The sequence below is a fragment of the Argopecten irradians genome, chromosome 2 (genome assembly GCF_041381155.1).
Source record: "Argopecten irradians isolate NY chromosome 2, Ai_NY, whole genome shotgun sequence".
Lineage (NCBI taxonomy): Eukaryota > Metazoa > Mollusca > Bivalvia > Pectinida > Pectinidae > Argopecten > Argopecten irradians.
In genome coordinates, this window is record NC_091135.1 from 35,067,338 (window position 1) to 35,093,843 (window position 26,506).

The window sequence follows — 26,506 nt, forward strand, 5'->3', positions numbered from 1 at the left end:
ACGATCTACTTTTACTTTCACTTTCACATTTGTCAAAGCGATTCTACTACGTACGTATATATATATGTGTTTTGACAAGGTGAAAATCAAGGGTTGTTCATTCAATCTTTTTTCTTTGTGTATACGTGTGCATACTACGTTGTAACAAACGATATTGTGATTAATACATACGATTCCATTCGCTATATTCGCATCGATCTAAATTCATCTAATTCGTAATTTCGTTTTTCGGTTTCGTATGGTTTCGTATGTATTTCTTCCGAATTACATATTAATGAAAATTCTATATTTATATTCGATACAAAGCAGTCTTAGGTCAAACATTCTATTGAAATATAATTACTGATTCGATGTTAGCTTTACCATTGGCCAGATATTTGAAAAACAAATAAAAAGGCCCGAATCACGTAATCACCAAATGGATATTGGTCTAGTAACAAGAGGGTGCACACAACATAAACATAATTTTTATTCAAACAAAAATGTAGATACCCCCCCCCCCCCCCCCCAACCAGAGCTTATTCGAAAACTATAGACAATATTATAGTGACGAAGCATGGCTAGAGTATATTTAAAACATATTCATAATCAAACTCTACTCCTATATATATTATATATACAGGTATATACGTGCATATTAATTACATTTTGATGACGACATTGATGAAGTATTTATGATCGGAATCTGTTGACGTCGTGTTTATCTTATCGTTTTAATCATTTCCTCCGTCAACCTGCTGTCTGAGAGAGAGCACTTATCCACTTAATAATATCCGCTGGAATACTCACAGTCATTTCGGATTTATCAGTTAACATTATGAATGATAATGTGTAATTAATACAGGAAAACTTTCCCATATTCAAGAGTGCATAGTTGGTCCCTAAAATGAAATTTTTTTAAACGTCATAATACCGTAAAGCGTATTTTTTGCGGTCAAAATTTTCGGCGAGTTTGACTAAATACCGTAAAATTTAATTTCAACAATTTTAACTCCTAAATTTGGCTGTAGGGATACGTATATAAGTATTTATCAATTATGGACCTTTGTTGAGGTTCATAAGGCGTTACAACACAATATTAATCTCAAACATAGGTCCTTAATTTTTACAGGAAGAACGATGGCTACAGAACTTCACCCTGAAGAACTCAGCGTTTGGGTAATGACTTCAAGGAAGGTATAATATATCACCAAATTCTCAATATTTTGCGGATCTTTTTGCGACCACAACAATGTCTCGCGAAATCGCAACAATACCTTCCTGCGAAAATAATCCACACGGGTAACTTAGGCCAAAAAATATATATGTATGTGTAGGGTTACCCGACCGACGCTAATTGTTTACTCCCGATCCTATTTTTCCCCCCATTTTTCTACGATTTTTTTTTAAAGTCGGGATTTCGATCTTAGACTCCGGTTCCAGCCATCATTTTAGAGTAAAAGACACTAAAAAAATAAAAAAACCTTCAAAAAATCCTTCCGACCGACCGACCCTATTTTTTTGCCAGTGTAACCCTAAAGAGACATTTTTGGGGCCTTATATATATGTATCAAATATTTCTTACATTGTAAACTACACACAATATTATATACTTTATAGTGCACTTAACATTACAGTTTCAATACAGATATATATTAACTCTACGTTTCCTTTGAAGATTCTTAGTTTTTAAAACTATATGGTTTTACAACTTTTAAAAAGTCTTCATTTTCATGCAGGGATTTATAGTTTCATGTTTGGTAGAACACTTTTATACAAGTATTTCAAATCAGTATAGGTTTAGGTACATGTTGTGTATTGTTGAATAAATCCACTTGACAATAATTCTTGAGTTTATTTCCTTTGCTGAAAGTATAGATGTACTTTAATATTAACGAGTGTTAAGTACGTCAGTTTTATTATACATATGTATCTGATATCTAGATGAGAGGACGGACGATTTGGATTTCCCGTTCATTGTTATTTAGTCGTATTACAATAATGTACAAAGGCTTTTTGGTCCCAATTAAAATTGGTGTTATAAATTAATAGCGTTTGATTACTATTTTTATGCTGTAATAATTCAATTTTGCTTGTAACGAGCATTTTCATTGGCTTAAAAATTTTCTTTATTAGCCCATAAAGGAAAAAATGGTGTCGCCGTTTATAACGTTGTTTCTGATTGGCTGAGATGACGGCGTGATGATTTCATAGACAAAAGAGTCCTAAAATGAATTTTGAATATTGAAGAGATTATCTTTAGTAAATTAAATTATAAGGATTAATTTGAATAGATTTTTTATGTTATGAAGATATAACACAAAAATCTGAGTGTACTCTCAACATTGTTTTATTTAGAGTATACACAGATTTTTGTGTTATATCTCCATAACATGAAAAAATCTATTAAAGTTAATCCTTAAATAAAATGTCAAATGAAATGCTGATCAGCCATTCAGAATGAAATAAATATCTAGTTCTATCTTTGTATAATTAAACTGGCGTAGAAACTTCCATGAAAATACATGTACTACAGTAATTCAAGTAATTCTACTGTATCTAATACTGAGTTTTTAATTGGTGCGAACAAAGATCAGACAATAATCGAAACAAGTTATATAGCGATATCGTTACTCAAGGAATATATATATATATGAGTAACGATATAGTATATTGTGATCAAAAGTTATACAATGTATTTATAAGTTAAAAAAAACAACAACTTGTAAATGTTCTAATTTTAATCAAATATACTAAAAGATCCTTTCCTCAAAATTTCAATGTACACGAACTGTACACAGCTACAACTAATGGTTACGTTCGGTGGCGATCCGAGCTAACCTAATATAGAATTTGTATTTCATGAATTAATATCTACTTTCGTTTTCAATATTGAAACTATATGAAGCAGATTTTATAAATACAAATAATGACAAAACTGTACCAAAAGAACATCTTAATTCTTATTGTGAGACTTATAGTTTCCTTTATGAGCTTCTTAATTATAGTTTTTTTATTGCATAAACGTAAAGAGTTGGAAAACCATGTTGCCGACTTCATGTGAATTGGGGGAATTCCAGGAACAGAGATAGGTAGAGGTCATTTGATTTGGCGTCAGCTGCGCATAACATTGGAGTTTATTGGTGAGCTGACACGCACGGTACAGGTGCTTACATTTGAAGAGGTAAGTGTTGCTTATTCCATATACATCACTGTCTATTTCTAAAGGACTGTTTCATGCTGTCTGTATAAATTAGATCGTTTGTAGGCCTTGGTGCATAATATATACCGTATGCACTAACGCTATCAACCTTTTCAGGTCAACAGTCTATTTTAAGACAGCGCGTCATCCACATGTTATAGCCTATATATACCTGTGTCTTATATCCCTACCCCGTTTACAAGATGAAAATTTCAAAATATTTTAAAGAAAACTGCATAGCACATATATACTACAAATGCAAGTGAAGATATCATACGTAAGGTTATAACACAAATTGTACTTCATTTGGTATGTACAACTGTACATATGATGTAGTTGGGGTTTTCCAGTTTATTTCCAGTAACACTGTTATTTGGCATTGATATGAAATGACATCATGATAATAGAGCATAATGCTAATAAATATACTAAGTACAATCCATTATCTTGAATCATCATATCCATAATTCAGTATAGCTAGCAATCACCTCCAGTATCATCCTAACCTCAACTATCTATCTTAACATTCAATATCTACAATAATAACCTTCTTTATCCTCCCTCACCTCCAGTATCAATCCTCAATTCCAGTATCAACCCTCACCTCCAGTATCCACTGTTACCTCCAGTATCCGCCCTCACCTCCATTATCTACCTTCACCTCCATTATCCACCCTCACCTCCACTACACTCATCTCTGGTATCGATCACCACCTCAATTATCTACCCTCACCTCAATTATCCACCCTAACCTCCACTACACTCATCTCTGGTATTGACCATCACCCTCATTATCCACCCTCCAGTATACATTCTCACCTCCAGTTTCCTCCCTCACATCCATTATCCACCCTCACCTCCATTACACTCATCTCCAGTATTGACCCTCACCTCCATTACACTCACCTTCAGTATCCACCCTCACCTCCATTACACTCACCTTCAGTATCCACCCTCACCTCCATTTCACTCAACTTCAATATCCATCATCACCTCCATTACACTCACCTTCAGTATCCACCCTCACCTCTATTACACTCACCTTCAGTATCAACCCTCACCTCCATTACACTCACCTTCAGTATCCACCCTCACCTCCATTACACTCACCTTCAGTATCCACCCTCACCTCCGTTTCACTCACCTTCAGTATCCACCCTCACCTCCATTACACTCACCTTCAGTATCCACCCGTACCTCAATTACACTCACCTTGAGTATCCACCCTCACCTCCATTACACTCACCTTGAGTATCCACCCGCACCTCCATTACACTCACCTTGAGTATCCACCCGCACCTCCATTACACTAACCTTCAGTATCCACCCTCACCTTCATTACACTCACCTTCAGTATCCATCATCACCTCCATTACAATTACCTCCACTATCCACCCTCACCTCCATTACACTCACCTTCAGTATCCACCCTCACCTTCATTACACTCACCTTCAGTATCCATCATCACCTCCATTACAATTACCTCCACTATCCACCCTCACCTCCATTACACTCACCTTCAGTATCCACCCTCACCTCCATTACACTCACCTTGAGTATCCACCTGCACCTCCATTACACTCACCTTGAGTATCCACCCTCACCTCCATTACACTCACTTTCAGTATCCACCCTCACCTCCATTACACTCACCTTCAGTATCCACTCGCACCTCCATTACACTCACCTTCAGTATCCACCCTCATCTCCATTACACTCACCTTCAGTATCCACCCTCACCTCCATTACACTCACCTTCAGTATCAACCCTCACCTCCATTACACTCACCTTCAGTATCCACCCTCACCTCCATTACACTCACCTTCAGTATCCACCCTCACCTCCATTTCACTCACCTTCAGTATCCACCCTCACCTCCATTACACTCACCTTCAGTATCAACCCTCACCTCCAGTATATTTCTTCACTTCCACTACCCACCCTCACCTCCATTACACTCACCTTCAGTATCCACCCTCACCTCCATTACACTCACCTTCAGTATCCACCCTCACCTCCATTACACTCACCTTCAGTATCCACCCTCACCTCCATTACACTCACTTTCAGTATCCACCCTCACCTCCATTACATTCACCTTCAGTATCCACTATCCAGCCTAACCTCCATTACACTCACCTTCAGTATCAACCCTCACCTCCAGTATATTTCTTCACTTCCACTATCCACCCTCACCTCCATTAAAATCTTTATCCATTCTCACCTGAAGTATCCACCCTCACCTCCATTACACTCACCTTCAGTATCCATCATCACCTCCATTACACTCACCTTGAGTATCCACCCTCACTTCCTTTACACTCACCTTCAGTATCCACCCTCACCTCCATTATACTCACCTTCAGTATCCATCCTCACCTCCATTACACTCACCTTCAGTATCCACCCTCACCTCCATTTCACACACCTTCAGTATCCATCATAACCTCCATAACAATTACCTCCACTATCCACCCTCACCTCCATTACAATCACCTTCAGTATCCACCCTCACCTCCATTACACTCACCTTCAGTATCCACCCTCACCTCCATTACACTCACCTTCAGTATCCACCCTCACCTCCATTACACTCACCTTCAGTATCCACCCTCACCTCCATTACACTCACCTTCAGTATCCACCCTCACCTCCATTACACTCGCCTTCAGTATCCACCCTCACTTCCATTACAATCACCTTCAGTATCCACCCTCACCTCCATTACACTCACCTTCAGTATCCACCCTCACCTCCATTACACTCACCTTGAATATCCACCCGCACCTCCATTACACTCACCTTGAGTATCCACCCTCACCTCCATTACACTCACCTTGAGTATCCACCCTCACCTCCATTACACTCACCTTCAGTATCCACCCTCACCTCCATTACACTCACCTTCAGTATCCACCCGCACCTCCATTACACTCACCTTCAGTATCCACCCTCACCTCCATTACACTCACCTTCAGTATCCACCCTCACCTCCATTACACTCACCTTCAGTATCCATCATCACCTCCATTACAATTACCTCCACTATCCACCCTCACCTCCATTACACTCACCTTCAGTATCCACCCTCACCTCCATTACACTCACCTTGAGTATCCATCCTCACCTTCATCACACTCACCTTCAGTATCCATCATCACCTCCATTACAATTACCTCCACTATCCACCCTCACCTCCATTACACTCACATTCAGTATCCATCATCACCTCCATTACACTCACCTTGAGTATCCATCCTCACCTTCATCACACTCACCTTCAGTATCCATCATCACCTCCATTACACTCACCTTGAGTATCCACCCTCACCTCCATTACACTCACCTTGAGTATCCACCCGTACCTCAATTACACTCACCTTGAGTATCCACCCTCACCTCCATTACACTCACCTTCAGTATCCACCCTCACCTCCATTACACTCACCTTCAGTATCCACCCGCACCTTCATTACACTCACCTTCAGTGTCCATCATCACCTCCATTACAATTACCTCCACTATCCACCCTCACCTCCATTACACTCACCTTGAGTATCCACCCGTACCTCCATTACACTCACCTTGAGTATCCACCCTCACCTCCATTACACTCACCTTCAGTATCCACCCTCACCTCCATTACACTCACCTTCAGTATCCACCCTCACCTCCATTACACTCACCTTCAGTATCCATCATCACCTCCATTACAATTACCTCCACTATCCACCCTCACCTCCATTACACTCACCTTGAGTATCCACCCGCACCTCCATTACACTCACCTTGAGTATCCACCCGCACCTCCATTACACTCACCTTCAGTATCCACCCTCACCTTCATTACACTCACCTTCAGTATCCATCATCACCTCCATTACAATTACCTCCACTATCCACCCTCACCTCCATTACACTCACCTTCAGTATCCACCCTCACCTCCATTACACTCACCTTGAGTATCCACCTGCACCTCCATTACACTCACCTTGAGTATCCACCCTCACCTCCATTACACTCACTTTCAGTATCCACCCTCACCTCCATTACACTCACCTTCAGTATCCACTCGCACCTCCATTACACTCACCTTCAGTATCCACCCTCATCTCCATTACACTCACCTTCAGTATCCACCCTCACCTCCATTACACTCACCTTTAGTATCCACCCTCACCTCCATTACACTCACCTTCAGTATCCATCATCACCTCCATTACACTCACCTTCAGTATCCAGCCTCACCTCCATTACACTCACCTTCAGTATCAACCCTCACCTCCATTATATATCTTCACTTCCACTATCCATCCTCACCTCCATTAAAATCTGACTTCTCTTGATTATCCATCCTCACCTCTAGTAGCCAACCCCATTTCCCTTACCTCCATTATCGACCCTTTCCTCTGTTATCCACCCTTGCCTCAATTATTTACCCTTCCCTCCGTTTACAACCCTAATTTCCATTACACTCATCTCCATTATCCACCCTGACATCCAACATCCACATGTACACTCATCTTCAGTATCCACCCTCACTTTGAGTATCCACCGTCACCTCCAATACCAATCTTTACCTCCACTATCCACCCTCACTTCTAGTATCCACACACATCTCAATAAAACTCACCTTCAGTATCCAGCCTCACCTCCAGTATCCACCCTCACCACCATTATACTCACTACTAATATCCGCCCTCACCTCCAACATCAACCTTCACCTTCATCTCCAGTATCCACCCTCAGCTCATGTATCCTCTATCACCCCCAGTATCCACCCTCACCTCCTGTATCCTCCATCACCTCCAGTATCCACCCTCACCTCCTGTATCCTCCATCACCTCCTGTATCCACCCTCACCTCCTGTATCCTCTATCACCCCCAGTATCCACCCTCAGCTCATGTATCCTCTATCACCCCCAGTATCCACTCTCACCTCCTGTATCCTCTATCACTCCCAGTATCCACCCTCACCTCCTGTATCCTCTATCACCCCCAGTATCCACCCTCAGCTCCTGTATCCTCTATCACCCCTAGTATCCACCCTCACCTCCTGTATCCTCTATCACCCCCAGTATCCACCCTCACCTCCTGTATCCTCCATCACCTCCAGTATCCACCCTCACCTCCTGTATCCTCTATCACCCCCAGTATCCACTCTCACCTCCTGTATCCTCTATCACTCCCAGTATCCACCCTCACCTCCTGTATCCTCTATCACCCCCAGTATCCACCCTCAACTCCAGTTTCCATTATCATCCCCAGTATCCATCCTCCCCCACTCTAATATCCACCATAAGGCCCAGGAAACACCATTAGTTTTTGTATCTGTCCTCTCCTCAAGTATCCAACTTCTTTTCAAATTGGCTGTTAAGTATGCCATATTCCATACTTAATATAATCAGGTGCAATTATACTTATTTTTAAATGACAAACTAAATGTTGCTTACAGTCATGCTGATAAGGACAAAACCACGGCAGGACAGACTGATATATTGCTCAAGGATGTATTGCCCTGAGTGTCAGGCAATTACTTTAGTTTGTTAAATTGTCTGTTAATCAGCTATTTACTTTATTATTGCTTGTGTCATTTAAGCTGAAGCATAAAAAGTTCATTAAGTACATCGTGAATCATATTGACAAACAAGGCAGTACACTTTGATCTTAATCTTAAGGTGATTAGGGATAGCGAAGAAATGAAATTCAAAACAACACCCGTGTAACATCACAAGGAAAACTTAACTATGTCATTTGTATAAATGAGTATCGACTGTGATTTGAATATAGAGGCAACAGGTAAAAGTTTGTGTGACTCAACTCAAGCACTGAAAACTAATGTTTACAAACAGAAGTTATTATTATAAATTGTAAGCATTTCAGAAGAGTTGAAATATGAAGTTTTAACTGTTACCGTAATTTATTGATTTATTTATACTTTATTTTCCTGTTTTATTTCTATCTTCTAAATAACTTGGTTTGATTTGGTATGAAATTATACAAACTGATATACTTTTTGAAGGTGTATTTATTTTTTCACAATATTCAAGATTAGTAACATTTTAATGCTAAAGTCATTGATAGTACATTTTATAGTTTGATTAAAAATTAGAAGATATTTTTATCGATACCTGTTTAATCAGATCTGCCCTGCTGCTAATAGTAAATGTTTCCTGCATTGCATGATTGTTAAAGGCAACAAAATTTGTTAGGTATCTTTTTTTCCTGAAAGATGCTACACCACTGACAAATGGTATTTTTTCACTATCAAAAAACAGGAGCAGACTTGTTTTAGTATTTTTCTTCATTTACAAAAGTTACTTACTTAACACCATTACCACCATTGAAAAGTTGGAGCTTCTAATTATACTTCTAGCTAAAATATAGAAAATAATTAATTGCATATATTGAAGTACTGATTGCACATGCACCAAAAGCAAAATATATAATTTTATGTAATTTTTTGTGTTAATAAGACATACATATACACTAATAAACAGCATTTATTGTTCAAATGATAAGTATCATTTATGCTCTGTCGGCGATAGAGCATATTTAACTTTTTCACCCTACATGACAAAATTAGGCAATTCAGAGGTATATGGGTTAAAATTTCCCTGATACTTCCTCATTTCAGTACTTTATTCCAGTTAACTTTTAACATACACACGCAACACATTGCATACAGGGGAGGCTATCCTTAAACAGCTTTATCTGTTTTAAAGTAGGATGTTATGTCCACCTACCCACCTACCCACCTACCCCCACCTTCCCACTTACCCACCTACCCCCACCTTCCCACCTTCCCACCTACCCCCACCTTCCCACCTACCCACCTACCCCCACCTTCCCACCTACCCCCACCTTCCCACCTACCTACCTGGCCCCACCTACCCACCTACCCACCTACCCCCACCTTCCCACCTACCCACCTACCCCCACCTTCCCACCTACCTACCTACCCCCACCTTCCCACTTACCCCCACCTTCCCACCTACCCACCTACCCCCACCTTCCCACTTACCCACCTACCCCCACCTTCCCACCTACCTACCTACCCCCACCTTCCCACTTACCCACCTACCCCCACCTACCCCCACCTTCCCACCTACCCCCACCTTCCCACTTACCCCCACCTTCCCACCCACCTACCTACCTGGCCCCACCTACCCACCTACCTACCTACTCCTACCTACCTACCTACCTACCCCCACCTACCCACATACCTACCTACCTACCTACCCCCACCTACCCACCTACCTATCTATCCACCCACCTACCCACCTACCTACCTACCCCCACCTACCCACCTACCCCCACCTTGTCACCTACCTACCTACCCCCACCTACCCACCTACCTACCTACTCCTACCTACCCACATACCTACCTACCCACCCACCTACCTACCTACCCCCACCTACCCACATACCTACCTATCCACCCACCTACCCACCCACCTACCCACCTACCTACCTACCCCCACCTATCCACCTACTCCTACCTACCTACCTACCCCCACCTACCCACATACCTACCTACTCCTACCTACCTACTTACCCCTACCTACCCACGTACCTACCTACCCACCTACCTACCCCCACCTACCCACATACCTACCTATCCACCTACCTACTTACCCCCACCTACCCACATACCTTCCTACCTACCTACCCACCTACCTACCCCTACCTACCCACCTACCTACCTACCTACCCCCACCTACCCACCTACCTACCTACTCCTACCTACCTACCTACCCCCACCTACCCACATACCTACCTACCTACCTACCTACCCCCACCTACCCACCTACCTACCTACCCCCACCTATCCACCTACCTACCTACCCCCACCTACCCACCCATACATATTGTGTAACAGAGTAAGAAGGATATGTGCTTTGATCAGTATGGGTTTATAAAAGAAGTTAGTGCAGAACCCTGTCATCTGCCCATAATTAAAAAATTAAAAATCCTTAGTATGAATTCAATGAACTATAGTCAGAGTAATTATCTGAAGGTGCTGATTAAGAGCCTGTGTAAGCACTGTATGACACTGACAAACTGACACTTCATGTTAAACGTGTAGTATTACAGAAAATATCACTAAAAATATATAGTATCCCGAGATTTCACTGATAGTTAAATTCCAGAATATCACTAAAACAATATACACATGATTACATCTGATTGTATTCAGACACACACTCTGTAAAACTTCCTTGTCTGATCTTGACTATTCATATTATAAAAAAATGTTGCTATGAGACTGAAGAACCCAATTCCTTCCTGGCTAGATTACAAAGAGCACTGGAGATTCGGGTCACATCGTCTGTGACGGAGACGCCGAACTCTTAAATGAAACTAAACATTAAACCTCTAATCATGGAAACTAAAAACTCTCTGGTGACAACTGCTTACTTAAGGTGAGTTGTTTCTGATTATCATTATGGGATGGCAATTTGAATTTTAAATCTAATATGAATTATTTTACATGTACATCTGTATATGTTGGAGTGTAGGCTTATTAAGTAAAAATTATGTTCTGTAATTATGAAGTATAAATACCACAAAGTTAGAAGTTTGTCTCTCTAGTTGTACCTACAGTACACATCTTCACAATTCATGTAGCATTAGGATTATGATGATATTGAGGGAAACAAATACCGAAAATAAGGGAAATTGTTAGACACAGAGAAATTCAACATTGATGTTAAATTCTTCCTGTTATGTTGGTCTGAAAATAACTTCAGTCATTTTGTCTATGGGTACTAATGTGGACAAGGACATGAAGTTATCGAATACTGACTGGTTGATCTCATATACTTCTTCCTGTGTTTTAGCCAAAATATCCATTATTTCATGAAGATCATTAATATGACAAATCAGAGGGCTATATTGAAATGTGATGTTTACATTTTTAAACATAAAACATTAATATGCAGGCTTTAAAATGTCCATAATTTGAAAACCATAGGAAAGATTTTATTATACAATTTTAACTTTGATTTGATAAAAATATAGGTATGAAAATATTAGTATGGGTAATTTTCTATAAATGTAGGGGTGTATTTCCTTTAACCAGGTTAAATTTCTGCTACAGACATGACAAGGTCAGGGGTCACCTTCCTGATTCTCTGTGTTTTTTCTCCAGGTACTCCAGTTTCTCCATTTTCTCCCACCCCTACTTTCATCATGGCCATCAAAAATGAATTAAAGTTATATGTGCAGTAATTTTCATACCAACAAATCAAGAGAATTTTGAGAATGATAATACTTATAATGCATAGGTTTTAATTCTACACAGACAAATAAAAGCTCTATTAAAAAATGAATTTTAGCAGTGCTGCCAAAAATCATTATATTTATGTCTACATTGCAGTGAAATTAGTACATACGGTGAGACCATGAAGTTGTGGTTTACATTTTATTACACATTTTTTCAGTGTTATTAGGAATTACAAAGTGATATACATAAAGTATAAAAACAAGAACTCTTACGGTGAATAAATTCTGTATTGTAACTAATGTTTATAAGGCATCGTACATGTGTGTCTGTGAACTAGAATGATTTTCACAGGTTGCTATTGAAAGGTTTTCATTATATTTTCACAGTTACGGCATATTTACTTTAACAAGTTTCGTAACTTATTTCACAAGCAATGCTGAATAGATAAAAGATATTGTTTATTATTTTTGATGTTGTCTTCATTTGTCTACATCACAATAGACAAATCAGCAATCCATACTACCATTGTAGTTATACATGTTGTACACATTCACCACCTTTGTGTATTAAAGATAATAGCAACACAAACATACTGCAGTCTTCCAAAATATGCACATACTGCACACCAGCAACACACCTCATACCCAGTAGGACCATGGCTGAAAATAATTCATTAATAAAATTAACCAATCTATACAAGTTAGATGAAGCAGTTATCCAAATGCATTTATCACAAACAGTATTACTCCACTTTGACTGGTGTGAGATTTCTCTATCTCACCCTAGGGTAAGGACAAGCTACATGATATCTTATTCTCAGCAATGGTTTGATGTTGCAACGTACTGCATCATAATGTCGTGGTAACAGTAGCATGACGTCACACCAACAATGCACTGACATCACAACATTGGCGATGACAATCATTCAGTTTATATTGTACTTGCTTGCATGGCTGACACATATTAATAAGAAACGCAAAGCGGTGTACGTGGTAAGAAAAAAAGCATTCATCCACTTTTTGAATTGTATTTTTTTTCATTTTTTTAGAGAAGACTTTGCTGTTATGGAGACGCCAAATCGTCAACGATTACGACCCTGGCTGGAGGCCAAGATTAATTCCAAAACAATTCCTGGTCTATACTGGTTAGACAACTCCCAACAGATATTCAGGGTACCATGGAAACATGGCGGTAAGCATGACTGGCATGAAGAGGACTCCATGATCTTTAAGGTAAGGTGATGTATTTTTTATTAACATTGTCCATTAATTTAAATCCTAATTGTAAAATTCCTCTTCAAAAAGGTGTATATTTCCATATTTATTAGCAACAGAAATCAATAATGGGAATCATTCAGGCATTCACGTACCACATGATACTCAACAACCCGAGACTATTGTTTCTATCGGTGATGGAATGACGTCAATAGATGATATCCCGGGTTTCAGCCGTAAGATTAAAAATAGTTAGGCTCCATCACCACAGGAGATACTAGTCCTGCACAAACATTATCGAGTATCATGTGGTACGTGAATTAGTCCCATTAAAAAATTCCAGCTTATCATGCCTGATCTTTGAACTTTGACCCCTGTGAGAAACTTTGATTTAATTATCTCCCCTGTCTGAGATTTATCGGAAACTATATTTAGTTTCGTCTCCTGTGAAACACTATGTGTATAACCTTTCAATAACAGGTTTTCAATATTATCATTATGATCTGTTCCAAGGATATGTTCTGATTGGCATATTATTCAGTATGTTTCAGTAAGATTGCACTATAACTATTGAAACATACTTTAAATTAGATTTTTTAGCAGTAATCATATATAAGCATATTTCGCACTAGAAACTTTTAGTTAAAATATGATCCAATAATTAAATTTTTTTCATTATGCTATAGATGTGAATGTTCAAATTCATCCTTGCACTAACTTGTGCTAAATCAATTTTGCACTAAAATTTGATTTCACCAAAATAAGTAGTGAATACAGTAGTAAACCCACTACCACAACACAAACACTGATCAATGCATCTGCATATAACCTAGCTAAGTTAAGGCCATTAATGTACCAATGCTTAATTTGTAATTGTCAGGAGTGGGCCATCCATACAGGACGTTATCGAGAGGGAGTCGACAATGCTGACTGGCCCACCTGGAAAACACGCTTCAGGTGTGCTCTTAACAAACTTCCAGACATTGTAGAAGTTAAAGAAAAAAGTTCCTTGGATGGAGCAGAACCTTACAGGGCCTACAAATTTATTCCTAGGAAAGGTAGGTATACATATATTGGGACAAAAAGACCCCACACATTCTAAGAAGAAGTTATTCAGCATTGCACAGAGTCTAAAACTTCAGAGGAGATCTTTGTACATTTACCATAGTCATAACTCAGTGTCTAAAATTCATTTCAAAAATCTTTGAATAATATTCATAACTTCAGACCTTAAAACTTTTTTTCTTAGACGATGAAATAATTTATAAAAGACCTTAGAATACATAATTCAGGGCCTCAAAACTAATTCTCAGAAAAGGTATACATAACTAAGGGCCTTGAAATTCAAACAGAGCAGAGTTCATAATATGCATTTCTGTACATATCATTTCGAAGGAGATGTCTTCATATAGTAAGGGACAGCTCAATTTCTAGTGCATACATGTAGTGTTTGTAGGGTCGGGCTTGGAAACAACTAGTGTTTGTAGGATCAGCTTGGATACGTCTAGTGTTTGTAGGGTTGGGCTTGGATACGTCTAGTGTTTGTAGGGTTGGGCTTGGATACGTCTAGTGTTTGTAGGGTTGGGCTTGGATACATCTTCTGTTTGTAGGGTCGGGCTTGGATATGACTAGTGTTTGTAGGGTCGGGCTTGGATACGTCTAGTGTTTGTAGGGTCGGGCTTGGATACGTCTAGTGTTTGTAGGGTCGGGCTTGGATACGTCTAGTGTTTGTAGGGTCGGGCTTGGATACGTCTAGTGTTTGTAGGGTCGGGCTTGGATACGTCTAGTGTTTGTAGGGTTGGGCTTGGATACGTCTAGTGTTTGTAGGGTCGGGCTTGGATACGTCTAGTGTTTGTAGGGTCGGGCTTGGATACGTCTTCTGTTTGTAGGGTCGGGCTTGGATACGACTAGTGTTTGTAGGGTCGGGCTTGGATACGTCTAGTGTTTGTAGGGTTGGGCTTGGATACGTTTAGTGTTTGTAGGGTCGGGCTTGGATACGTCTAGTGTTTGTAGGGTTGGGCTTGGAACTCTCTGGTCTGGCCATGTGTTTTTCCACTCCTGCTACACTATAGTGAAACTTGCCTTAGCGACCACCTCTGTATAAAGACCACCTGCTTAATAAGACCACTTTTGTAGGGCCCCAAACGGTTTATTTCAATACATGTATAAGTCAGCTTGTGTATAAATCCACCAGGCTATAACAACCATTTACCATAATGGGAGCTTTTTAGAGACAGGTTTGACTGTATATGGTCACGGTAACCTAGAGAACTGGGTGACATATTACAAATGAATTTAATGACAGTTCTAAGGTGCTAATGGTAAGTGTCATGTATTGTTACAGATTCTAGACAGTCAAGAAGCCCACCTTCCGAACCTATAACACAGGTAAGTACAGTTTATCAAACATTTATCATCAACAAATAGACATGAATAGGGTCATATAACCATGAGTAAAGGAAATCAATTCTCTTCCTCATCCTGAGTTTACAGACATTTTTGTAAATATTGAGCAAAATCAGCATCATAGATGTCTATAGAGGCAACTTCTGTGAAATATAACTCATCTTCCCTTGGGCCTATTCAACATTCAAAAGGGCAGGGAGTTGGAAGGTCAAGGTCGCTGTTACTAGAAATAGAAAATTTGTTATCTTGCAAATAATAAGTGGTAGTAAATTGAACTACTGTAAACCAATTTTATTTATGTGTGATTTACTTCTGTGGTTTTCACGGTTTAGAATATTCAAGGTTGATTTGCGAAGTGTATCTCTGTCAATTATTTACAATGGTATATTGAAAAATATTTTAATTCTGTTATTGAATCCGCGAAAATGAACGTTCATGAACTTGACTTGAAACTGCAAATTGCGAAATTAAATAGCTGTCAAAGGAAGATGGTTGAATATGGTAGCTGTACTGTATATGTACTTCAGTGCATCATTGGTAAGATATCACACAGTCAATATACATATAGCTTATACATGTACATGTGCCTTTGATTTCAACAATCCAACCAGCTTAATAGAAGTAGCAAGGTTTGACTCTATGTTTAATAATAAAGAAAGCTCTTATGACATGTCCCTTTAGTAAAAATTTTATGGTAAAACCTATTTCTTGCAGTACATGCCCCACACCGAGGTTGAGAGACCATTAAGGATACCTGTACAGCATGATGGTATGTATTAAAAAGAAATTCTCTTATCAAACTTTTCACTTTCTTACAACAATATAGCCAGTTATTTTTGTGGGTATCCAAAAAGTACACAGGTAAATTTGATATCTCTGATTAACACCTTATAACAAAATTTTTATTTGCTGAATTTTGTTCAATTAAAAATTACCAATAAAAACTGTAAATAATGATTATTAGCACGGATATAAGTTAGCACAATTCGTTGGTCCAATATTAAAAATATACTTTTACAAAATAAGTACTGCACATTGATTAACACTTCAAAACAGCGCAAAAGGCGCTAAAACAAAACTACCGCTAATTAATAAGTACCTTTGCAGTATACCCTCATGCATTCTCTTGCAGTCTTCATTTAGGATATGATCAGATGTGTTACAATTGTGGTTTACGTAGCATGTAACAGAATCTTTCATTTTCAAAGTTAAAAAAAGGGAACAACATTGAGAATCTTTTGTACACACTGAATAACCCTTCATTTTTTGCAAAGAAAACTCTTCTATATTACTCAGTACTTCATTATTATTTTTTACTGTTGCTATATCAAGCATTGTTCTTTTTATTTCCATCAGAAACTTTATCTTTTCAATTATGCATTATACATATCTTGTAAAATTCCATAAGCTATTCCTCGATCTTTTCCTGGATAAAATGTGTATGTTTTGTACTATTGTTTCTCCTAATTTTCAGACAATAATCTATTGCATGAAATTGACCTTGAATTCTTCAATGAAGTCACCAATATGGATACAGAAAATTACACTGAAAATCAACAAATTGGTGAGATGATTAGCATGGCATTTGTTATCTGCTGTTTTAATGTACTAAGGTATTCCGTCTTTGCATATTACAGAGTTAGCTCCCTTGCAGGCAGGTATCCATTGTGACGTCATTATTTTGTGAGCAAAATTCATATGATTTTCTCTGAAAAGTGTGTTGTTACGCTCGCAAAGATATGACGTCTCAATCAATACCAACCCACAAGAGTAGATAACTCTGTAATATGAAAATACAGAATACCTATAAATCTATTGTAATTAGGTTGCACATCGTTGTAATGGAAAACTATTTATACTCTTGAAATATTATTCAAATATCTTTCATGCAAATCAATGGTATAATTCTCCAAAAACAAATTACAATCTACTGTATATATTGTCTATTCACTAGGATAGATAACTCTTGTATTACTAAATGACAGAATTACAGAACAGTACATGTAACTTACAAAGCATATATGAAATGTGTCTGATATGCAGACCCTTGATAATCCGGACACCTGTGTCCTCAGCTAAAACCATTCAGACTGTGAGTTTTCTGGTCTATCAAATTCAGTCAACTTGGTCAATAATAAAATCTGTTTCCTGGCATATCTGTTTGGATTATGAGTTTGATGGACTATCAGTGTTTGTATTAGCACAAGTCAACTGTACACCATAAATATAATATTAATCAATGACCTGGATCGCATGACATCCATTCCTATGACTAATCAATTCTGACTTTACATATAATATCTACAAGCTTGAAAGGCAATAAGTTAAGATATAACATACCCGTATGTATCTATAAGATACCACACTACTTTAATCTCACAATTATATGATATCTTGCACTCAAATTTGTCAAAATTTAGAAAACATGCTTTACTTAATTTTTATTACATGTATGCACTTAAGAAAGTTGCAATAAATCTTCAATTAAAAGAGGTTAAAATATTGATTAAAGCGTAGTGCTTTACAATTCAAGGGTTCTAATTTTAGCAGTTACCTGAATTTAAATATATTATGATTTATAGTATAATATATTATGATATTTCTTTGTTCTTTCTTTAAGTATAACAACACTTGAACATTTTTACCGTGAACCTATAACTTCAATTCATTTTGTTGGTCAAGTAAAACATCAACAATTATCACTCTAAAATGACACAATTTTGCCTTTAAAATGAAATTATCACTAAAAATCTATCATTACAGTATATTGCTCACTATTTGTTGAACTCTAGGTCATCCCAATCCATTCCATACTCATGTTGTTGTTCCTACGACCACCATTGAGGATGCGCCTGTTTCCCCTGCCATGGGAGAACTCGTACCAGCCCAATCAGCCGCACACTTTATCCCCAGCCAAGCCGACCTAGGACCCCAGCCAGAACCACCAGGTCAGTACAGGATTTTAACCCATGGGTGTCTATTGCCCATCCCCACATTTCCCCACCCCAAGGGATTCTCTGAACAATACAAATACACAACCCCACTCCAGCTACCCTTAATCCATGGTCACAACATGCAGAGAACATAGCCTTGATCAACTCTGGGTGACATATTGCCCAAACCCTATTGGTTTATATCCTCACCCTAAGGTACGTGTCCACATCCCAATTGGTAAGTCCAAGTCAATGGTACTTGTGTCACTCCTATTAAAGTTATTAATTCCTACCCCAGTGGTACATTTTTCCACTTCTAGTTTACTTATTCTCATCTGAATTAGGTCCTGTTGCCACCTCAGCGTCCATGGCCCCACCTCTTTAGCGTACTTATCCTTATAATATTCGGTACAAGTCTGTGTTCCAAGGCAATCTAACTTATCCCCACCCTATTTAGTATATTTTTTTAATCCAGGATACAACATAATATACCTGTGCTACTTCAGTCCCCGTCCATAATGAAAAATGTTTACACCCCAGGGTAATGGTGTCCACTTACATGGTCAGTTCCTGCTCTATCATATGTCCCCACTATAAGGAATATTTCCCACCTTTCGGGTGTATGTACTTGCTTCAACCCCATACAATGCAGATACATGTCCCATACACCTTTTGGTAACTGATCCCTACCCAATATACACCTGCCTCCACCACTTTAGTACCTGCTGTCTTGCTAATTGAATTGGTACATGTCATGCCCATCAGAAAGGTTCCCTACGCCTAAAGGTATGGAAATGTCCCTACCCGAACAACCCAAGTCACTAAATCAGTCAGAGCTTTCATGTGAATACTATCAATTATTTTATATTCAGTTGTAAAATTATGCTGTTCATCTTCAAAAATATTCCATTAATATTGCTGTGTTGACAATGCTATCCTATCTGTTTCAGACTATGAAATGGATATCAAATTGACGTATCGCCACCTTGATGTGCACCAATCTACCTGTAGTAATCCCACAGGCTGTCGTTTGTTCTATGGACAAGACCCTACTGTTCTTGACGGACTTCTCCAAGCAGTAAGTACATATATCACAAAAGTCCCTGGTACCCGATAAAACTTAGTTACGATAATGGACTGTGAATGTACCAAGGTTACAAAGTTTATTAAAATGACTTACAACCTTGACCTACTCTAGTGTCACAGAGGTGTAAATTTTTAAAATATTAGAATAAAATCTCACAGTCGACATCATTTTTGATGTCTATGATGTTAATTTTTACAACTGTGACACAGATTTCACTTTTTACACCTTTGGTGTTTATTTCACTTTTACCTGTGATGTTGATTTCACTTTTTACACCTGTGGTGTTTATTTCACTTTTACCTGTGATTTTGATTTCACTTTTTACACCTGTGGTGTTTATTTCACTTTTACCTGTGATGTTGGTTTCACTTTTACTCCTGTGCCATTGATTTCTCTTTTTACACCTGTGGTGTTTTCCACTTTTACCTGTGATGTTCATTTCACTTTTACACCTGTGCCATTGATTTCTCTTTTTACACCTGTGGTGTTTATTTCACTTTTACCTGTGATGTTGATTTCACTTTTACACCTGTGCCATTGATTTCTCTTTTTGCACCTGTGATGTTAATTTCATTTCTCACACCTGTGATGTAGATACATTATATCTATTTACACCGGTCACATACATTTTACTTTTTACACAATTGATGTTGATATCACTTTTCATACCTGTGATGTTGATATAACTTTTTACACCTGTAGATGTTGATTTAAATTTTTACCCATTTGACATTAATTTCACTTTTTACACCTGCAGATGTTTGGACCAGATGGACTTGAACACATATGCTTCCCTCCATGTGAACAGATACTAAAACACCAGAAGCAAGTGACCTTGACCAACCAATTGTTGAAAGCCCTTGACCGTGGTGTCATTCTGGAATGTATTGGTGGCAGTATTTATGCCACCAGGATGTGCAAGTATGTTTTAATATAATCCTCCATAATTGTTGCATGTAAATACAGATGTTTAGCAACTTTTGCATACTGAAAAAATATTTCATATATTGTCAAAATTTGGTAAATTTGAATGTAATTGCTTATCAAGTAAATATTTGTGCATTTGTATGTTATGAAACAGAAAAAGATATTTTCTTCAATCTAGTTCTTTGTATGTAAACATAAATGGTACCCAGTACTTGTAAATCTACAATAATTTTTTCTTATCCTTTGACTATAGGTAAATTAACATGAAAATCAATCTTATCATTTCCAGGTGTGTCGTATTTTTTTCCTCACCCTCTGTTAATGATGGCAAGCCTACTAAACTGCAGCGTGATATAAAAACCTGCATCTTCAGCTACCAGGAGTACTTTGAACCTATGATAATGAAATATCTTGGCGACCTCTCCAGCAAACCATCTCCAGAAATCCTGTTTGGGTTCGGTCAAAACTGGCGACCCACTGACCAACCATTGAGTAACTTGTTGATAGCAGCTGTTGTTGGTTCTGCTAAAGCCAGGCATACAATATCACAGGTAGGTCAAGGTCAGACATGTTATATCACGGTTTTATGTCAAGGTCAGATATGTAATATCACAAGTAGGACAAGGTCAAACATGTAAAATCACAGTAAGGTCAAGGTTAGAAATGTAATATTACAGTTAGGTAAAGGTCATACATGCAATAGCACAGGTAGATCAAAGTCAGGCATACGATAGTTTTTGTTGTTTGTCATTATCCAATTTTTCAGAGGTAGTTCAAGGTCAGAGATTTAAATCACAAGCAGGTTAAGTTTTTTTAATACAGCATAGGTAGGTCAACGTCAACTGTACTATCACAGACATATAGGTTGAACATATGATTACAATAATAGATACATTTCATGCATACAATATATCACAGGAAGATTATGGAGGTCAAATGTACTAATTCATCATAGGTAGAGGTCACAGATACAATACCACAGGTAGGTCATCAAGGTCAAATTTACTGTTTCATCAGAGATAGGTAGAGGTCAAAGATATAATATCACAGGTAGGTCATTAAGGTCAAATGTACTATTTCATCAGAGATAGCTAGAGGTCAAAGATTTAATATCACAGGTAGGTCATCAAGGTCAAATGTACTATTTCATCAGAGATAGCTAGAGGTCAAAGATATAATATCACAGGTAGGTCATTAAGGTCAAATGTACTATTTCATCAGAGATAGCTAGAGGTCAAAGATATAATATCACAGGTAGGTCATCAAGGTCAAATGTACTATTTCATCAGAGATAGCTAGAGGTCAAAAATATAATATCACAGGTAGGTCATTAAGGTCAAACGTACTATTTCATCAGAGATAGCTAGAGGTAAGAGACACCAAAAAATACTAAATCTGGCTTTCTGATTTCCGATTCATTTTTTTCATACCTCTATGACAAAAAATGGAAATAGTGACATTGATGCTTAAGTAAACGATTAACCACAGCTTGCAATTTTTTTTGGTGAAAAATGTGTGATTTATAAATGATTGTTTAGTGTTTCAACATACTTGCCATAAAATACAAAAAACAACATGTTTACATTTGTATTTTACAGATAAGCTTCATGAGTCCACGTTCATTGCCGATTGAAGTGTCCAATTCTGATGACCTTGACAGGTTTTTGAATTGTGTAAGATCACAGCAGAACAATCCAAACCATCTATAGTTATAACTACATTAACAAAAATGTGAAAGACACCACATACAACAGTGATTGTTATAATACTGATAATGAAAATTATCAAGCTAGTGTTTCATTATGTCATCATAATATATTTATTTTGATTTATTATTTCATATAATTATCATACACGTAGATCTTAATCTTAATTTTCTTATGTTGTTTATCCTCCATTTTTTAAAATCATTATTGCATTACTCCATTTGTAAGGTAATATAAAATCTTGTCAATTTATTATGAATGGAAGTTGTGTGAAATCATAAATCTGGAGAAAACTTGATAATGTAGGAATAGCTAGTTTTGTAAGTAATAAATTCCAACTGAAATAGTGTAACATCTTAACCTAATTAGACAATGAATTTACAGAATTAACTTTGATGTGGATATATACATTTCTACCACAATACATCGTGTTATTCCACTCTCAGGCCATTGTATAAATGTACTGGCTGTTGGACAAATAAATTGATATTCCACTAGTGGAAAAACACCTTCCGGTATTTTGATGGATGGAGAAATTGAACTTTGACCTATTTCACTTTGTTTGTGACATATTAAAGTCTGCAATTCATTTTGTTTCAGACTTAATAACAATGGCTCATTATGGATTCATAGATGTAAATTTATATTAATTTAAACAAATAACGATGTTATTTATAAAATAAATTTGATAATAATAAAATTAATATTAAATAGCTTTTTTGCAATTGGGTCATATCAGTATACCTACTTTGCATACGAAGGCAAGCAGATTTGCATTCAACTACTCAATAAATGATTCTAACATCACTAAAAATATTGTGTTAGAAACACATCACACAACTCGTAACTATTGGATATGGAATTTATTTCCCTCTCGTTAATTATTTTTCAGAAGTTACAAGATACACTCCCTAAAGCTCATACATTTTGTAACTTTTTAGCCCACCATCATCAGATGGTGGGCTATTTAAATCGCTTTCTGTCCGTGGTCCGTCCTTTAACAATTCTTGTTATCTCTATTTCTCAGAAAGTACTGAAGGGATCTGTCTCAAATTTCATATCAAGTTCCCCTAGGGCCCTATTTGTGCATATTGCATTTTGAAACAAATCGGTCAACAAGATGGCTGCCAGGCAGCCATCTTGGATTTTGATAGTTAAAGTTTGTTATCGCTATTTCTCAGAAAGTACTGAAGGGATCTGTCTCAAATTTCATATTTAAGTTCCCTGAGGGCCCTAGTTGTGCATATTGCATTTTTGGAACAATCAGTCAATAAGATGGCCGCCAGGCAGCCATCTTGGATTTTGATAGATAAAGTTTGTTATCGCTATTTCTCAGAAGGTACTGAAGAGATCTTTTTCGCAAATTTCATATGTAGGTTCCCCAAGGACCCTAGTTGTGCATATTGCATTTTGGGACCAATCGGTCAACAAGATCTTGGATTTTGATAGTTAAAAATTTTTATCACTATTTCTCACAAAGTGCTGAAGGGATCTTTCTTAAATTTCATATGTAGATTACCCTAGGGCTCTAGTTGTGCATATTGCGTTTTTGGACCAATCGGTCAACAAAATGGCCGCCAGGCAGCCATCTTGGATTTTAATAGTTAAAGTTTGTTATCGCTTTTTCTCAGAAAGTATTGAATGGATCATTCTCAAATTGCATAAGTAGGTTCCCCTAGGGCCCTTTACTTGTGCATATTTCGATTTGGGACCGATCGATCAACAAGATGGCTGCCAAGGGGCCATCTTGGATTTGGATAGTTGAAATTTGTTACTGCTATTTCTCAGAAAGTACTGAAGAGATCTGTCTCTAAGCAGAGAAAAGATCCCTCTTTCCATTGTCAAACATAGATCATTCTTTGGTGGGCGCCATGATCCCTCTGGGATCTCTCGTTAAAATAATTAAATAGAGTCAAATTAAATCCATATCTAATAGTTAGTTGTTGTGTAACCTCTCTATATACACTGTACATTGTATGTATAGTTTGACTTTTGAAGATGTCAACCATAGATTTAATAAAGCCTGAAAGTAAAGGAATACATTATATTTAGTGTCTTTGTTGATAACAAAACTTGTATTATAAATTTCACTTCGTTATTTGCAGATTGGCAACATAAATTCTTGTTTTGTAAAAAATTCTTTGACTTAATTATCTCCCCTTGGTAATGTATTATAAATATAATGTAGATTATTTCCCTTTGTAAGACTGCAGTTGAAGTTGATCTATTGGAAATAAGCTGGGGAAAGATTTACAAATGACAAGGTTTGATACATTATATTCTTTCTCATGGAGCTGTATGTTCAGGACATAAAACACCTTAGAATGTGTTAAAAATTGTTTGCATGATTCTTTTTTGGTAAATACAGAGTTATCTCATCTTGTGAGTGATCATTGTTCATGGAAATATTGCCATGAAATAACATGAAAAGTTGAAAAAATGTATTTTTTGTATACATTAAAAAATTGTACAGAGGTTAGAACAAATGATGTTTTTATTCCATTGACAAGATAAAATATCCCAGTGTTATGAAAATATGAGGAAATTTTAACATTAAAAGAGAGGGTACATATATTTTCATGCGAAGTAAGAATAAATATTATGGTGTCAATTAAATCTTCACTCCATCTAAGTACTTGTATACCTAAATATTTTTAGATGAAGTTTGAATTAATTTTATACCATCAATTAATCTTTACACTTTCAAAATTTTGTATCCGATACCTATAAAATAGTTTGTATATCATTATTAGCATTTACAATATTTGTTATTCATGAAAACACAAGGCTTATATCTGATGTCAATTCTTTTCCCACTTTGGCAAAAAATGTCTTATATTGCTTATCAAAACCACGTTAAAACAAGACAGGTGGTTTTTGTTTTGCTTTGTAAGAAGATTTGTGTTAGAATTCTGAAATTAAGGTCTATGTGTTGTATTGTAAATACTATTGATATCCAATATTAATGCCTATCACATAGTCTTTTGGAAGCTAATTCAAATATTTTTAAATACAAACTTACAGTAATGGCCGAGTTTGTACAAATGTATGTATAAAATTGCACAAGTGTATAACCATGCAATCTTATTCATGTATACTTATTTGAAATACTCCCACTCTTTAACATGTTGATATGTACAGACATGTAGAATTTTTTTTTTGAGAGGTGAAGACACACATCAGTATATCAATGGAGAATGTAAGAAATCAAATTCAAGATGTCCACTCTTTTTCAAGAAATCTCAAACCTTGATGTGTGCATAGATACAGAAAAATAAAATAAAAAGGATGATAAAATCTTTTGTTATCATTAATGTACAAGAAAGGTTAACATTGTACTAGATCTGCTCTTTTTAAACTGTAGTAGGGCCCAGTTTCACAAATATTATTTTCCTTAAAGTGCTCCACCGCCGACAGAGAATAAATGATATTAATCATTTGAACAATAATTGGTGTTTAATCGTGTATATATATGCCTAATTAACACAAAAAATAATATGAAATAATTTATTTCGCCTTTGGCGCATGCGCCATCAGTATTTCATTCCATATAGAATATAGTGTCATGGAATTTCTTCGGGATGCAATTAATTATTTTTCATATTTTTAACTTGAAGTAAAATTAGAAGCTCAATCTTTTCAATGGTGGTAATGGTGTAAAGTAAGTAACTTTTGTAACTGAAGAAAATACTAAATCGTCTGCTCCTGTTTTTTATAGAGAAAAAATACAATTTGTCAGCGGTGGAGCATCTTTAACTTTATATTTTTCTTAATTTATTTTTGATTTCAAATTCCACAAAGGAAAGCATTAGAGAAGTTA

The 26,506-nt window shown here is 37.1% G+C and overlaps 3 protein-coding genes across 5 annotated transcripts; all 3 read left to right on the top strand.

Moving 5' to 3' along the window:
• Positions 1–1,119: 1,119 nt before the first annotated feature.
• LOC138316621 (proline-rich protein 36-like) lies at positions 1,120–4,432 on the top strand. Its single transcript, XM_069258295.1, has 2 exons — positions 1,120–1,176; positions 3,773–4,432. The coding sequence occupies exons 1-2, from the start codon at positions 1,120–1,122 to the stop codon at positions 4,430–4,432; spliced, it is 717 nt and encodes a 238-aa protein (XP_069114396.1).
• Positions 3,016–26,449, top strand: LOC138315288 (interferon regulatory factor 5-like). 3 transcript variants are annotated; one of them, XM_069256180.1, is made up of 11 exons: positions 3,016–3,163; positions 13,462–13,645; positions 14,508–14,685; positions 15,972–16,015; positions 16,748–16,802; positions 17,508–17,597; positions 18,826–18,981; positions 19,917–20,044; positions 20,811–20,974; positions 21,270–21,531; positions 22,579–26,449. In XM_069256180.1, exons 2-11 carry the CDS (start codon positions 13,478–13,480, stop codon positions 22,687–22,689), a joined length of 1,356 nt encoding a protein of 451 aa, XP_069112281.1. In that variant the 5' UTR covers positions 3,016–3,163; positions 13,462–13,477; the 3' UTR covers positions 22,690–26,449. The 3 variants fall into 3 exon arrangements, with proteins under 3 accessions (XP_069112281.1, XP_069112282.1, XP_069112280.1); XM_069256179.1 differs by lacking the exon at positions 3,016–3,163 and adding an exon at positions 11,445–11,610; XM_069256181.1 differs by lacking the exons at positions 3,016–3,163; positions 17,508–17,597 and adding an exon at positions 11,444–11,610.
• Positions 8,089–11,063, top strand: LOC138316623 (adhesive plaque matrix protein-like). Its single transcript, XM_069258296.1, has 2 exons — positions 8,089–8,530; positions 9,913–11,063. The coding sequence occupies exons 1-2, from the start codon at positions 8,089–8,091 to the stop codon at positions 11,061–11,063; spliced, it is 1,593 nt and encodes a 530-aa protein (XP_069114397.1).
• Positions 26,450–26,506: the final 57 nt, after the last annotated feature.

What these genes read in the sequence shown, in the direction of transcription:
- LOC138316621 (XM_069258295.1), top strand. Translation starts at nt 1,120, where the DNA reads ATGGCTACAGAACTTCACCCTGAAGAACTCAGCGTTTGGGTAATGACT. An exon ending in GGGTAATGACTTCAAGGAAG is followed by an intron (nt 1,177 to 3,772) that starts GTATAATATATC and finishes CCTCAATTCCAG; the next exon opens with TATCAACCCTCACCTCCAGT.
- LOC138316623 (XM_069258296.1), top strand. Translation starts at nt 8,089, where the DNA reads ATGTATCCTCTATCACCCCCAGTATCCACTCTCACCTCCTGTATCCTC. An exon ending in TGTATCTGTCCTCTCCTCAA is followed by an intron (nt 8,531 to 9,912) that starts GTATCCAACTTC and finishes GTTTTAAAGTAG; the next exon opens with GATGTTATGTCCACCTACCC.
- LOC138315288 (XM_069256179.1), top strand. Translation starts at nt 11,543, where the DNA reads ATGAAACTAAACATTAAACCTCTAATCATGGAAACTAAAAACTCTCTG. An exon ending in AGGACTCCATGATCTTTAAG is followed by an intron (nt 13,646 to 14,507) that starts GTAAGGTGATGT and finishes TGTAATTGTCAG; the next exon opens with GAGTGGGCCATCCATACAGG. An exon ending in CAAATTTATTCCTAGGAAAG is followed by an intron (nt 14,686 to 15,971) that starts GTAGGTATACAT and finishes GTATTGTTACAG; the next exon opens with ATTCTAGACAGTCAAGAAGC.